At 44.0% G+C, this 12611-nt stretch overlaps 1 protein-coding gene across 2 annotated transcripts in view; it reads right to left on the bottom strand.

Annotated features, from left to right (window-relative positions):
- EYA2 (EYA transcriptional coactivator and phosphatase 2) overlaps window positions 1–12611 on the bottom strand; it is a 310430-nt gene that overhangs the window by 175080 nt on the left and 122739 nt on the right. For both annotated transcript variants that reach the window (XM_085619407.1, XM_085619408.1), the window contains exon 2: window positions 8711–8829. In XM_085619407.1, coding sequence (XP_085475533.1) covers window positions 8711–8819 — 109 coding nt within the window. In that variant the 5' untranslated portion in view covers window positions 8820–8829. The remainder of the gene's footprint in view (window positions 1–8710; window positions 8830–12611) is intronic.

Raw genomic sequence — 12611 nt, 5'->3', positions numbered from 1 at the left:
TATATTATTTCCTATTGAAATAGTGTTTGTTAATAGTGCATGCTTTTCCCAGTTTTTCTTCTCCTGTCAGATACTGATGTTCAGCAGATAACTGCATAAGTAAAGCTAAATCTAATTTTGTGAATCTGTTAACATCTCAAAATAATTCTGTTCTAGTGCATGTCATTTCTCATTGACAACTACATAAAAATCATATTTACAGTTAATTAGGATGTAAAGCACTTCTATGTTCTATCAACTAATTGCAACTCGACTTTATATAGCAATCTTCGCCGCGGTTTTTTGCACTGTACGTAGGGTTTATTATTACCCAATTCGGCAGTACTCAATTTACCAACCTCAGAAGGATGAAAGGCTGAGCTGTTCTTGCTGAAATACAAACTCATGGCTTCCAAGTCGGTGAAAAAGTCAGACGCACCCTCTTAGCTCACAGGCCCATTTTGTCAGCTGAATAAAATGTTTTAAAAAAAAAAGAGAAAGACAAAAACGTTTTTCATAGGTGTGTTGGTTTAAGGATTTCGACTTATGATGTACCCACTGTACATCAACAAACAAGGAATAAGAGTGGAAGCATGGTGCGGTGAATTCATTTTCGGGACCACCCATGTCCCATCCGTGAATGCTCATTATTATCGCCTAGGAAAGCAATCTGCGGGCCCCGAAGGCTAGTGCACGAGGCCATTGCCGTGTTTGTGGGCCAACAAAAGGTTTCACAGCTTGTAAAATTAAATGCCACACTGAATAAGGGACTCCTGTGCAGCGACTAATTTTCAAACCGTTGTACAAAATAAATATTACCAGGAGTTACCTTTCCTGCATTTGGCTGCACCTCAAGCAGCAGAGAGGTTTTACTATTTATTATACTTTCCACGGCTCTGCCAGCTACAGCTGCCGGCGTTTTTCCCATTGACCAATCACAAGACTGTAAAGTGGGGAGCTGGAGTGGGGAGGGCACTGAATTAAGTTCAGTCCATCCAATTTCAAGTCTACAATGGCTGGCCATTCTGCTTTAATGGTACGCCCCCTGAATACCGTAGCTAGTGTGAAAAGCGTGGTGACCATTCCGTAAAATCTTAGACTGGGAGGGGACAGACCCTCCACCTGCCTGCAGTATGGGGGATTAATAATATTGGACCCTAGCTGTAGACTCGCTGATGCTCCTGAATTGGGCATATTCTGGCACTGCTTAATTTGAGCCGGTGGTTTCCGGTGCTCGGCACCGGCATCGAGTTGTCAGCACCTGAGCTTGTGACAGCCTGCCACACTGTGGTGCTGCCAAGCTAATTTATAGATGACCACACCAACAGTTAATCATTATTGTTATATTAATTAATTATAGCTTTGGGGGTCTGAAATAGGCCGAATTGTCACACTTGTAGGAGTGTGAGAGTTAGTAGTTGTGTTGTTACTATCACTGGAAGCATAGCAGGGGCAATGTGTGGTGCGAGATTCACTGGCCTCCTGACGAGAGCCCTGGCACTTATTTTTTTTTTTACAAATTAAGCACTGTATTCTGGACAATATTCGTCACTTTGGAGAAAGGAAAAAGAGGTGTCAGAGGTGCGTTGGGAGCTATCTGCACCAGAGGCGGTATTTGTTGCGGGGGCAATGGGGGTGCAGGTTGTGGAGCCACATTAAATGGGGGCAGGTTATCTAAAAAGACTGTGAGAAAGGGGTCTTCCTCATTTTGGCCCGTTTTCTCCATTTGTGATACAAAACTTTTCTCGTTTTTCGTCTTAAATTCCCTAACTTTTTGTTCTAAATTTTCCTGTGTTATCTTAGCATCGTATTCGGCTACTTTAGCTTGTGCTAACATTTTCTTATGTTTTCCCTTTTTCTGCATTTGTTATATTCTCATAATAACAATACATTGTTAACAATTCTGCTGGACTCTATGCTATCCACGTACGTTCATATGTCTTTTTGCTGTCTCCTAAATCAGTGAATAAACACAAGTAACAATGACAAAATCACGATCCCAAAATACTGGAACGTAAGATTTCCTGTATCTAACTCCACATTTATGTAACGTGACGATATATATGTATGCTCAAAGTACATAGATTTGGAATTAGGAATAGTAAATCTATATTTCCTCCATATGCACTTACCTTTCGATATTTTGCCCAAGATATTCTTGTATGCTGATATTGTCAGCCTCGATGTTCCGTAGTAAAATCGCTTTAATAAACGTACAGATTCTAAAATATTTCTCAAGAAGGTCGATCTGTTGGCCCTTCAGAATCTCCCATATTGATAAAATGTACAAGTCTTCCTTTGCATTGAATCATAGATCATTAAAAGGTGATCTCGGCCACTAAAGACTAGATTACAAGGTCCTTCTTAACTTCGATCGAGTGAGTTATTGCCCCTATTGGGATTACAAGATCAGTGGAATCATTGAAGAGGTTTTGTTTCACCTAGAGAGTCTGGTTGCTCAAAACAGCAGAATTCTCTGGTGAAACTCCAGGGAAAACTGAGGGATTACCAAAGGGATTGTTACTGATTTTCTAGTACTTCTCATTTCTAATGGGACCTTCTAGGTCACACTTGTAATCCTCCTATAACTCCGTCCACCTTTGTGGGTTACCGGTACCCCCCGAATCTCTAACTCCAGTGAGAAGAGTTGCTGGGTGTGATATTGGGGCACTCGGAGTGAGGCCCTAAGTGATGTCGTTTCTTGAAAACCTCAACAGGATAAATTTGCTTCTTGATCAAACAGCAAAACACGTGACCATACGGAGGCCATTAACAAATACAAAACTAGGGTATTTCACAAACCTTTTAATGGACTTGTATTTTCAAAGTAGAATCAAGTTAAATCCGTTTTGCTAAACAAAGTGGAGCCTGAATAAGAAAAGGGCTGCCATCTAGAGGTGTTTGATCCTAAATATAACAGAAGGAAAGGTGGAATGTCGTAAGTTCCTGAATGGGGTTCACATATGTTATTCCACAGATCTTGTGAGTTTTAGATATATTCAAGGTTGGAAGATCAGATTATTTCATAAATATAAGAGTTGGAGTATGTTATCAATGTTAATATACCACATTCCTGCCATCTGCATGGTTTCATGCTGGTAGTTCACGGATACAAGGTTGATGACGACCTCTCTGGCCTGAGTCACACTGGTCAGGTTCTTTTTGCTTGGTCTGTATAATGATGGGCCTGTTGAGTGGCGGTTCTTCGTGAGGGTGAGGGGCGTCGTCCACCCTGGATGCTGCAGCAGCACTATACGTGAAAAATAAAATGGTTTCATTGCTATTTTATTTTTCACGTTTAGCGTGCAGCAGCCTACAGCCGGGATAGATAGGGGCGTGTCCTCCTCTGCAGCCGATTGGCAGCACAGACGACTGGAGAAGCAAGATGGACCCTCCAAAGTATGCATGTCAGTTTGACCGGCTCTTTTCAGCCAGCCAAAGTGACATGTACACTTTGCAGCTCTCCACTCAGCTATCTTAGACAGCTGGGTGGAGACCAAGCACAGGCCTAAAGGGCCTGAAGGAGGGTCCAGCCAGGACGCTCCATCCAGTCCTAGAGCTGCTCTCATGCTGGTGAGAGTAGCACCAGGATTGGTTGGTGGAATTTCCTAGAGGCTGGAGCCTGTGGAGCCAACAGAAGAGGCACAAAGGAGGACGTCGGACGTGCAGCAGGTAAGGTAAGTGACTGTTTTTTATTATTTGCCACTCACCTTGATTGCATGCAAGCACCCACCGCACACGTAGTTGCCCAACTGTCCACCCCATCGGTGCATATACGTGCCAGCCACCCCTGGGTCTGTTCAGTGCAGTGGTTAATGATGCTCTGTCTGAACTTGCATGGAATCTTGGCTCCTTGTGTCTTGAGTGAGTGGGCAGCAGAACTTGGTCATGCTAGGATCTGTGACCTATAAATCCAAGGTGTCGTCATCCATCAACAAACAGTTATTGATTTGAAAAACAAAAAATAGTGGTTGAATTTTTTGGGGAAGCTTCAAGGCCATGCATGCCGGACACATTCTGAAGATGCATTGCATATTGTGTTGGCTTGCCCTTCCACAAACCCTCTCCTTTCCATTGCACAGCACTGTCTGTGTTGTAGGCTTGTTCCTGGGCAGGTTGACAAGGGCTCCTTATTTTGCATAAAAAATCAGTACAGAGGCCCAAAGTTTTCCTTCAAAATATACCGCTGGTGTTGCTGAATGCCAGGGTTGCTGAATGCCAAAGTGCCACACCTTGATTGCACGTAAGGCCACTTTCTTCCTAAACCCTGCATTTCCTGTTTTGTGCTTAAGTTCAGTGATGCTGCAGCACCACGTTTACAGCACATGGAGAAACTCCACATACCTCCCGCAGTCCCCCCTCTACAGGTTTAATTTCAACCAAAACCCCTTTGAACCATACACTCCAACTGGGCACCCAGCATCCTGGTGAAAACTAAAGCAATTTGAGACCCCGTTAGAGGCAGGAGGCACTATATGACTGTTTTGACACAGGACAAACACTTAGCAACTGTTGTTGTTTTCAAAGTGCACAAATAGATTTAAGTAGGCAGCAACACACCCCAATCAGTAGCATGTCCACGTTTATTTTTTAAATGTATTGTAGCGCCTCGACATTTTTGCCTAATATGCTCAAAGCATGCAAGTGCAGGGCAGTGCTTGATTTGAGCAGGTGGGTTCCAGGGCTCAGCACCTGCACTTAATCATCAACACTGGCATTTTTCATGAGTACCAGTTAAGGACACAACCATTTATGGTAGGCACAGGGAGATTCAGTGATTTTCCCAGCATCACAGGATGTTGAGCTGATGCCGAAACTCGAACCTGGGTCCCCAGCTCCAAAGTTGGCAGCTCTGGCCATTACGCCACATCCTTTCCCCACTTTCATGGTTAGTAGTTGGTTCTGTTTTAGGCGGTACTAACAGGAGAAATGGGTGGGTGCAAGCTGCCTCCTGACGAGAGCTCCGGCACTTATTTTTTTACACATTAACCACTGGTGCAGGGGCCTGAAGTTATTTTTAGCAGCTCACCACCTGTGATACCAATTGCCAGAGTTGCCATATATGAATGCTGCCTAGTTTTGATTCCACTGCATGCCGCTTTCTTCCACCGCCGTACTCTTGTTAGCTCTTCATATCACTCTTGCAGTTTCTTTTCAACCTTCCTTTTTCACTTTATCACCGTTTTCCTTCCTTTCACTTTCTCTTTCTTTTCCCCTTTCCTGCCTTTCTCTGCGTCAAAGTCTGATGATGAAAAATAAGTTCTAGTCCCCAAAAAAGAGTGCCTGTGGTGACCCCCTGAACCTCTTAAGCACTGGACCCTCCAAGTTTAACATGCTTGTGATCAACAAAATGTAGTATTTTCCAGACTTTTGATGCCTTGCGATACGTTCGATAAACTCAACATGAACCCGTCCCGAAACACACTGTACAGGGGTTGAGCTGAACCTAAATCAGGGGCGGCTCCTTTGTTGAAACAGAGCGCCCCCCCCCCCTCCACTTAAATTCTCTCCCAAAGCACCTGAGATGAAAAATAAAATGGCAATATATTCACATTTTACTTTTCATCCCCCGTACTGAAGAGAGCATCAGGACGGAGGCATGGCCGCTGCTGGAGTGAAAAATGCCACTGGAATCAAGCTATCCTGGCTGAAGAGGGGTGAAACCCCGAAACCGGTCCTAGGAGGCTTGTTTTCAGTCCAGGGAGGACCTGGCTTGGCAGTTTGGGCTGGACTGTTCCCATGAGGCACAGGGTCAAGACTGATTTGCCTATGGCTGGGTCCAAACTGGAATTGCATGGTGAGCAAAAAAACGATGGATTTAGGCCCAGATCTCTGTACTGGGGTGAATGTATGACATTGTTCTGCATTCTGTCCATCAATAGTTCTTTTTGCATTTGTCACCCCGAGTGGGACGGGTATGCTCAGACGTGAGTCCCGTGCTCTCCATGCCACTGGAATCAAGCTATCCTGGCTGAAGAGGGGTGAAACCCCGAAACCGGTCCTAGGATGCTTGTTTTCAGTCCAGGGAGGACCTGGCTTGGCAGTTCGGGCTGGACTGTTCCCATTGGGCACAGGGTCAAGACTGATTTGCCTATGGCTGGGCCCAAACTGGAATGGCATGGTGAGCAAAAAAACGATGGATTTAGGCCCAGATCTCTGTACTGGGGTGAATGTATGACATTGTTCTGCATTCTGTCCATCAATAGTTCTTTTTGCTGGAGTGACAGCAGCAAGAAGGGTGGCCTGACTATGCACTTTTCAATATGGCCAGGTACTACCTACACCCCCTCCTCCATTAACCAGACCCAGATAATGACATGAGAGGAGTTTTGGATGTGGGGGGCATAAAACCCCCCGGCCGTATTTATTAAACAAAATTAATAAATATTATTAATATATACAATATTTACAAAAGTTACGCAGAAAACGTATGCATTACATTGATTACAATTGATAAGTACAGATGTCAGACGGCTAACCTTAACATAACTCTAATACAAAGGTTTCCTATCCAAATCTAACATATCTTTAATAATCATCACAGCATTTACTTTTCTGCGTATCCTATTTGGGCCTACGGCAAGGTCACTAACTGGTGTCAGATCCTCAAATTACAGCCTCCTAGCGAGGCTGGTGTGGCAGGCTGGGGAGCGAGGAGCGAAGAGACAGACTCCTGTGCTCCCCAGCCTTTTATTGGGGGTTTCCATGCCAGGCCGGTTCTAACCGGCCTGGCGTTAGCCCATCGCGCGACCCGGAAGTGATTCTAATCACTTCCGGGGCACGCCCCGGGCTCGGGACCAATCGTTGAGGAGGCGCGCTTGTTGCGTCACCAAGGTGTGCGACAGGCTTGCCTCCATGTCAGGAGGGGGTCGGCACGACTGCCATACTTTTAGAGTGGCCAATGCCGGCCCCGCTGTTCTCACTGCGCATGTCCCTTTTATCCGTCCGTCTTGCAGAATTTGAAACCTCTAACCCAGCTGTATTACGACAGCTGGGTTAGAATAAGTGCAGGCCTCCAGGGTGCTGTGGAGCGCCGAGTGAGGCCGCTCCCACCAATCCTGGCGCTTCACTCACAGCATGAGATCAGAGCCAGGACTGGTTAAAGGAGTACCAGCATCCAGTTTGTGTGGGCATCAGACAAAGAAGAGCTACGGAGCTGAGGACGTGATAAGGTAAGTCTTTTTAATTGAATTTTGCAAGCATGCCCGCCCGCCCGCCCACCCTCCCGGTAGATGGCAGCCACCACTGACCTAAATCAGTTCGCTAATCAAAAAACACAAATTCGCCAATCCCAGACACAACCCTCTCATCTTACACACTCACTCAAATATTTTCTTTTCAGTTGTTTGCATTTTGCTCCCCTCCAACGCACACGGTAACCGTTTATTTAGTTGTCACACAAACCCATGTGCTGTTTAAACACAATTTACGAAGGCATGCGTGCAAAAATGAAACTGAGGGTGCTAGGAAAATAAACAGGGGAACATGATGGCTTTAAACAGCCTAATGGGTTTATGCAGCTCGCCTGCAACAAGAAGGCACACAAAGCCCAACCACAGAAAACAATGCCTGGAATTGTGCTTGTGGAGACCAGCTCAGCTGCTGCTCTTGCCAGTAATTTTCTAAACAGATTTAACATTCCTCTGCTTCCATCACTTGAGCAGTCTCAAAAGCCTGACGATTTTCCTGCATCGCATCAACTTCGAGAAGAATGTACCCCGCTTAACCCTGCCAAGTATGTAACTTCCGACCGCAGAGTGGGGCGTTTACTCTTCTGAAGGGGAGCGGTGGTTCAACCACCCACTATGTGGAGGCGATGAAGGTCTGAGACTCTGAAAGGGGGGAAGACTGAAAGTCTGGGACTCGGAAAGGTCTGTGCTGTAGAAAAAGCCCCACAAACATCCCAAGGACGAAGAAGTTAAAAATGGATGCTTCCAATGGTCAACAGGGCATTTGGAAGGCAGTCAAAACGCCAATCTCAAGATGGCGTCCAGTTAGCTTCCCACCTCTTTTGAGCATCAAAATGTACTAACACTGGTGCCCACCTTGTGTTATCAGGCTGAGCAGAAAACAATCAAAAGTTTGATTTTCAGCTCCTAATTTCACCCCGCTTTTATCATTGCCTTTTGCTGCATTTGTATAGCTCTGAATTCTCACGCTTAGCCAAGGATTGTGTTGCTATTTACAGCACCTCACTGAGTTTGGGGATAGATTCTGGCTTTATAAATAGACCCAATAAAATAAATAATGAAAAATAATCCATACTTTTGTCCTCGCCTGATTTCCTCAATATGGCTCTGTATTCTGTAACAACACATTGTGTTCACTTGTCAACCACCCTTAAGAACCACCAATTACCCTTACAAAAACACATACAACCAGATATATACAGCAGCATATTAACCACTGATGATCCAACTCAAATGACCAGAACCAGACAACAATGTTTGGAGACCAAAGCATGATGGTACGCAAACTCTGACAGTGCTGTGAGGACATACTAATGACAATATAGTGCTACACAAATGTTTGTGACATAATAGAACATAACATACAAAAATAGTAATAGAACTGCAAACCTTGTAAAGAACTTGCCCACATGCCTTCACGAATATTTGACATCTTTCTTCTGAAATCTAATCAATGTCTTTCGTGGTCAGTGCGTCATTTTTCAGGCATTGCGATGGCCATCCCAAATCAGATAAATTGAAAATTGGACCAGGCTACCTACCTTCTAGGTCATCGGAAGATGCCGAGTGGCTGTCGGAAAGCTGAAGCGTCGGACTCCCCGGGCACTCGCTGGTAGCAGACAGGCTGTGCGGTATCACTAGATCTAGCATTTCCTTACACCTGCAGGAAAGAAAACAAACAGATAATGTATTCAGCCATTATGCATGATTACTAATCACTGCATTGTTTCTGCGAATATGAATATTAAAAAGGATTACCTAAACGTAGCCTTCCTGTGAATTCAACATTACACAACGTGCTAAAGTTTGGATGTTGGCAAACCTTTGAATAAAAATGAACCTGAGAGTTCCATAGAGATTGCACCAGTTTGATTAAAGTTTTCAATTTGTGTTTTTGCCTTCAGATGATTCAACTTGAATACCTTGTGACTGCCACACCAACAAGGGGCACATCCACAATACGTATTATTAAGTCAAATTTATATTATAGAGTATTTATGAGCACTCTTTTACATACTCCTACGAAGGTGGGTGCAGGTAAAAGCGGTGTGGTGGGGTGTCGACAGACGAGGGAAACTTAAATTGAAAAAAAAAATACATTTACCTTGCGCTTGCCTCATCAGGGCAAGGCAAGTGGTTTCGCTTTTTTTAAAATTTAAGTTTCCCTTGTCGTCGTCTGTCGACAGCCCCCACCCCGCCTCACCGTTCTTACCTGCACGGGCCGCGCCTGCTCCTACATCCCTATTTGAATCAGACCAAAATGTCCAACTTCCTAATAGTGCTGATTCTAAAAGATTTTCATTTGTACATGAATATCCCCTGAATACTTTAATTTTATTTCAATGTTAGAGGTAATTCATAAAGGCATGTATGTTTATGTTTGTACTGGTATTTATAGAACACAAACGGAGCTAGGAAGCAACAGAGTCTTGAATATCTGTCTACAAGACCGTGTGCAACTGAGAATTGCACAAATACATTTAGGCACATGGAGATTAAGTGGTTTTCCCATAATCACTCTATGTTGAGCCGAGACCCAAAGGCCGCATTCAAACCAGGGTCCCAAGGTTCCAAAGTCAGCAGCTCTGGCCACTCAGTCACATCTCCTCATGCAAGCGTACTTAAAAGAGGAATTCAGGACATACTCCAAAATGCCTTTGTGAATGGACCCCTATGTGTGCACTCATCCAAAAACAGAATTTTGTCCTGCAAATCACATTTCTATTTAACTTCCTCTTAAGATTGATGTATGACAACAAACTGCCACTAGTGTTTATGGATAACATAGGCAGAAAGCCTCACATTAGATCAAATTTCTGTAGTGTAACATTATATAAGGGATAAAGTACCCTCTGGTGTATATTTATAAGGATAATGCAAGTCACAGAGGTGATGTTTACACTGATTGTTCAATATGTTTAGGTTAGGCCTGAAGACAGCTTCGGCTGTCCTTTTCCGCCTCACGAAATCCAAATAAAATTAATAAATAAAAAATGCATACATATAAACACATACATGGAGGGGCTTTGGTTAAACCCTCCTCATCCATTGGTCTATTAAAGTGTCATTCACGTTTTGGTTTCATCTATCACAGTATACAGCATGAGGCAATGGATCCGCCCACTTCGGACATGGCCTCGCGTGCACTGTGCGTGATGGTATTTTGCCTGATCACATGTGCGCATTCTTCTAAAATGAACCCAGCTGCAGTGCCAGGGCTCGTGGATCACTACTTTACATTACCAATAACTTCTCACTTTCCATTCTTCATACATTTTTATTCTTTCAGTCATCCTTGTGTCTATAAACTATGTCTTCAGGTTACAGTGATTCAAAGCCAATAATGCCCTTCCTTAGCACTAATAAGAGTCAAATGTTTCTCTGATGTGCATACAAACTTTGAAAAAAACCTCTATATATGCTGGCAGTGCACCTGCCTGGTAGGAAAGACCTGTAATATTCAATTAAAATTATATGCAGGTTTTTGGTTTTTTTTACATTTAAAACTCTTATTACAAGCATATGGTCACTCATTTAGGTTGAGGCATTTTTTCTGTCCTCTCCTTTTTATATTGGGGCACACATTTGCAACAATTAATAAATATTGCACCAGCTTGCCAAGGCCAGCAACAGTGGCTTTATAAATAAATGTTATAGATAGGTTACACATACAGGTTTTATAAATTTCAACATTTTGTATAATAAAATTGCCACTTATGCTTGGTTCATCTTCACTCCTGGGAATTATTTGATGCAATGTCTACAGTGCATCAATACTATTTTATAAAATGTTCAATGTAAACCAAAAAAATAATTTAGGGCAATCTCTCACGTATGTGATGGTTCAAAGCAGTGGCGGACGGTGACATTTGAAAGTGGTGTGACATAAAATGTTTGTCATACTTCAGCATAGCGAGCGAGCGTAGCGAGCGAGCCCGAACAACCTAAGGAGGGTTCGGGGGGGTTTTCCCCCGAGAAAATTTTGAAAAAAGAGTGGAAAAATGGTGCATTTTCAAGCAAATTTCCAGCTTTCTCGCCATTAAGCTCCCCCTGTCCACTTTTTACTTTACTTTCTTTGAGCCCTTCCTCTGATCTTTGTTTGCTTCTCTCTGCCCTTCTCCTTTCTTGCCTTATTTTCTTACTCCCTTCCTTTCCAGTTTCCCTCCGTTCCATCGTATTTCCATTTTCTTGTCTCCCCTCCTTCTCTATTTATTTTATTCCTTGCCCCTTTCCTTCCTCGCTCGTTCACACTTCCTCTCATCTCTGCATTTACATCTATAACAACATTTCCCTCTCTTCGCATCTCTTCTCTCTTCCTCTCGCGTGCTCCTCATTCTACTCCCTCGTAATTGCTTTCTTCCTTCCTCTTCATCTTATTGACCTTGTCCTACCCCATCTCACCCCTCTCTGTCTTGTAGTCTCTCACCTTTGCACTTCATACGCTCGTTTCTCTCCCGTCTCTTCTTTTGCCCCCCCGCTTCACCATTCCTTTCTACATCCTTTTTTATCTCTACTCCGTTGTCCCCTTTTTCTCTGTTGTCACTATTGTTTTCACTTCCTGTCTCCCCTTTGCCTCCCCCGTTCTCTTCTCACCCTCTAGCAGTTCATTACACTCTTCCTCCCACGTCTTTTTCTGTGCCCTTTCCCTCCATCTGTCTCCGTTTGCTCTCCCCTTCTCTTGGGCGCATACCCTCGCTTCGTACTAGACAGCAGGATTGGGAGCATTCCTCGTATTCTATTAGCTTTCTGTTATACTACTTAGTGTGTGTTGTGTGATGTTATGCTCTCTCGCTGTGCCGTCTGTACTACTCCACGCTAGCAGCGCACTTCTTCCTAATAAGCCTTGTGCCACACACACAGGCTCCTGTCCGACCACCACTGGAGGCGGGAAGGGGGCCTCATCCACCCCTCCATCTGCCCTAGATCTGCCCCAAAGGGTGAGTCGCAGTCGTACACCCCCGTTCTCTTGTCCCGGAGCCCGGGGGCAGGGTTTTATGTTAGTCAGATTTATTTCATTCTGTCAAAATGACGAAAGGGTATAGAAATGGAAAGGAAGCTCTGATATTTAGGATGGAAAGTAACTAATCATTTAAAAAAATTGCATTTTCAGCCCGAAAAAGATAGTGTCAGATTTTTCTGTAGAGGTATTTTGTAGGATAGAAACACTTGTAGATAACTACTTTTGTGTGTATTTTTTCAATTTAAATTGGGACTAGTGTGTAAGATAACAGAATGAAGCAAAAATACCCCACATGGGAGCCCTCGTGCCTATGAGTTGGTCGATACCTCCTACCGGAGGCACCTCAGAGCAGGGACTGGCCCTGCCTGGCCTGGGCTCACCGAGGGTGCTGTTATTTTGCCTGTTGCTAGCGTGTGGACTGCACTTTTAAGAGCACATTCCTGGATCCTAATTGAGAATAAGTTGAAGAGTGGAGGTGGGGG

This window comes from Triturus cristatus, chromosome 7 (assembly GCF_964204655.1).
Source record: "Triturus cristatus chromosome 7, aTriCri1.1, whole genome shotgun sequence".
NCBI classification, from domain to species: Eukaryota; Metazoa; Chordata; class Amphibia; order Caudata; family Salamandridae; genus Triturus; species Triturus cristatus.
This window is presented reverse-complemented; position numbering and strand designations above follow the sequence as displayed.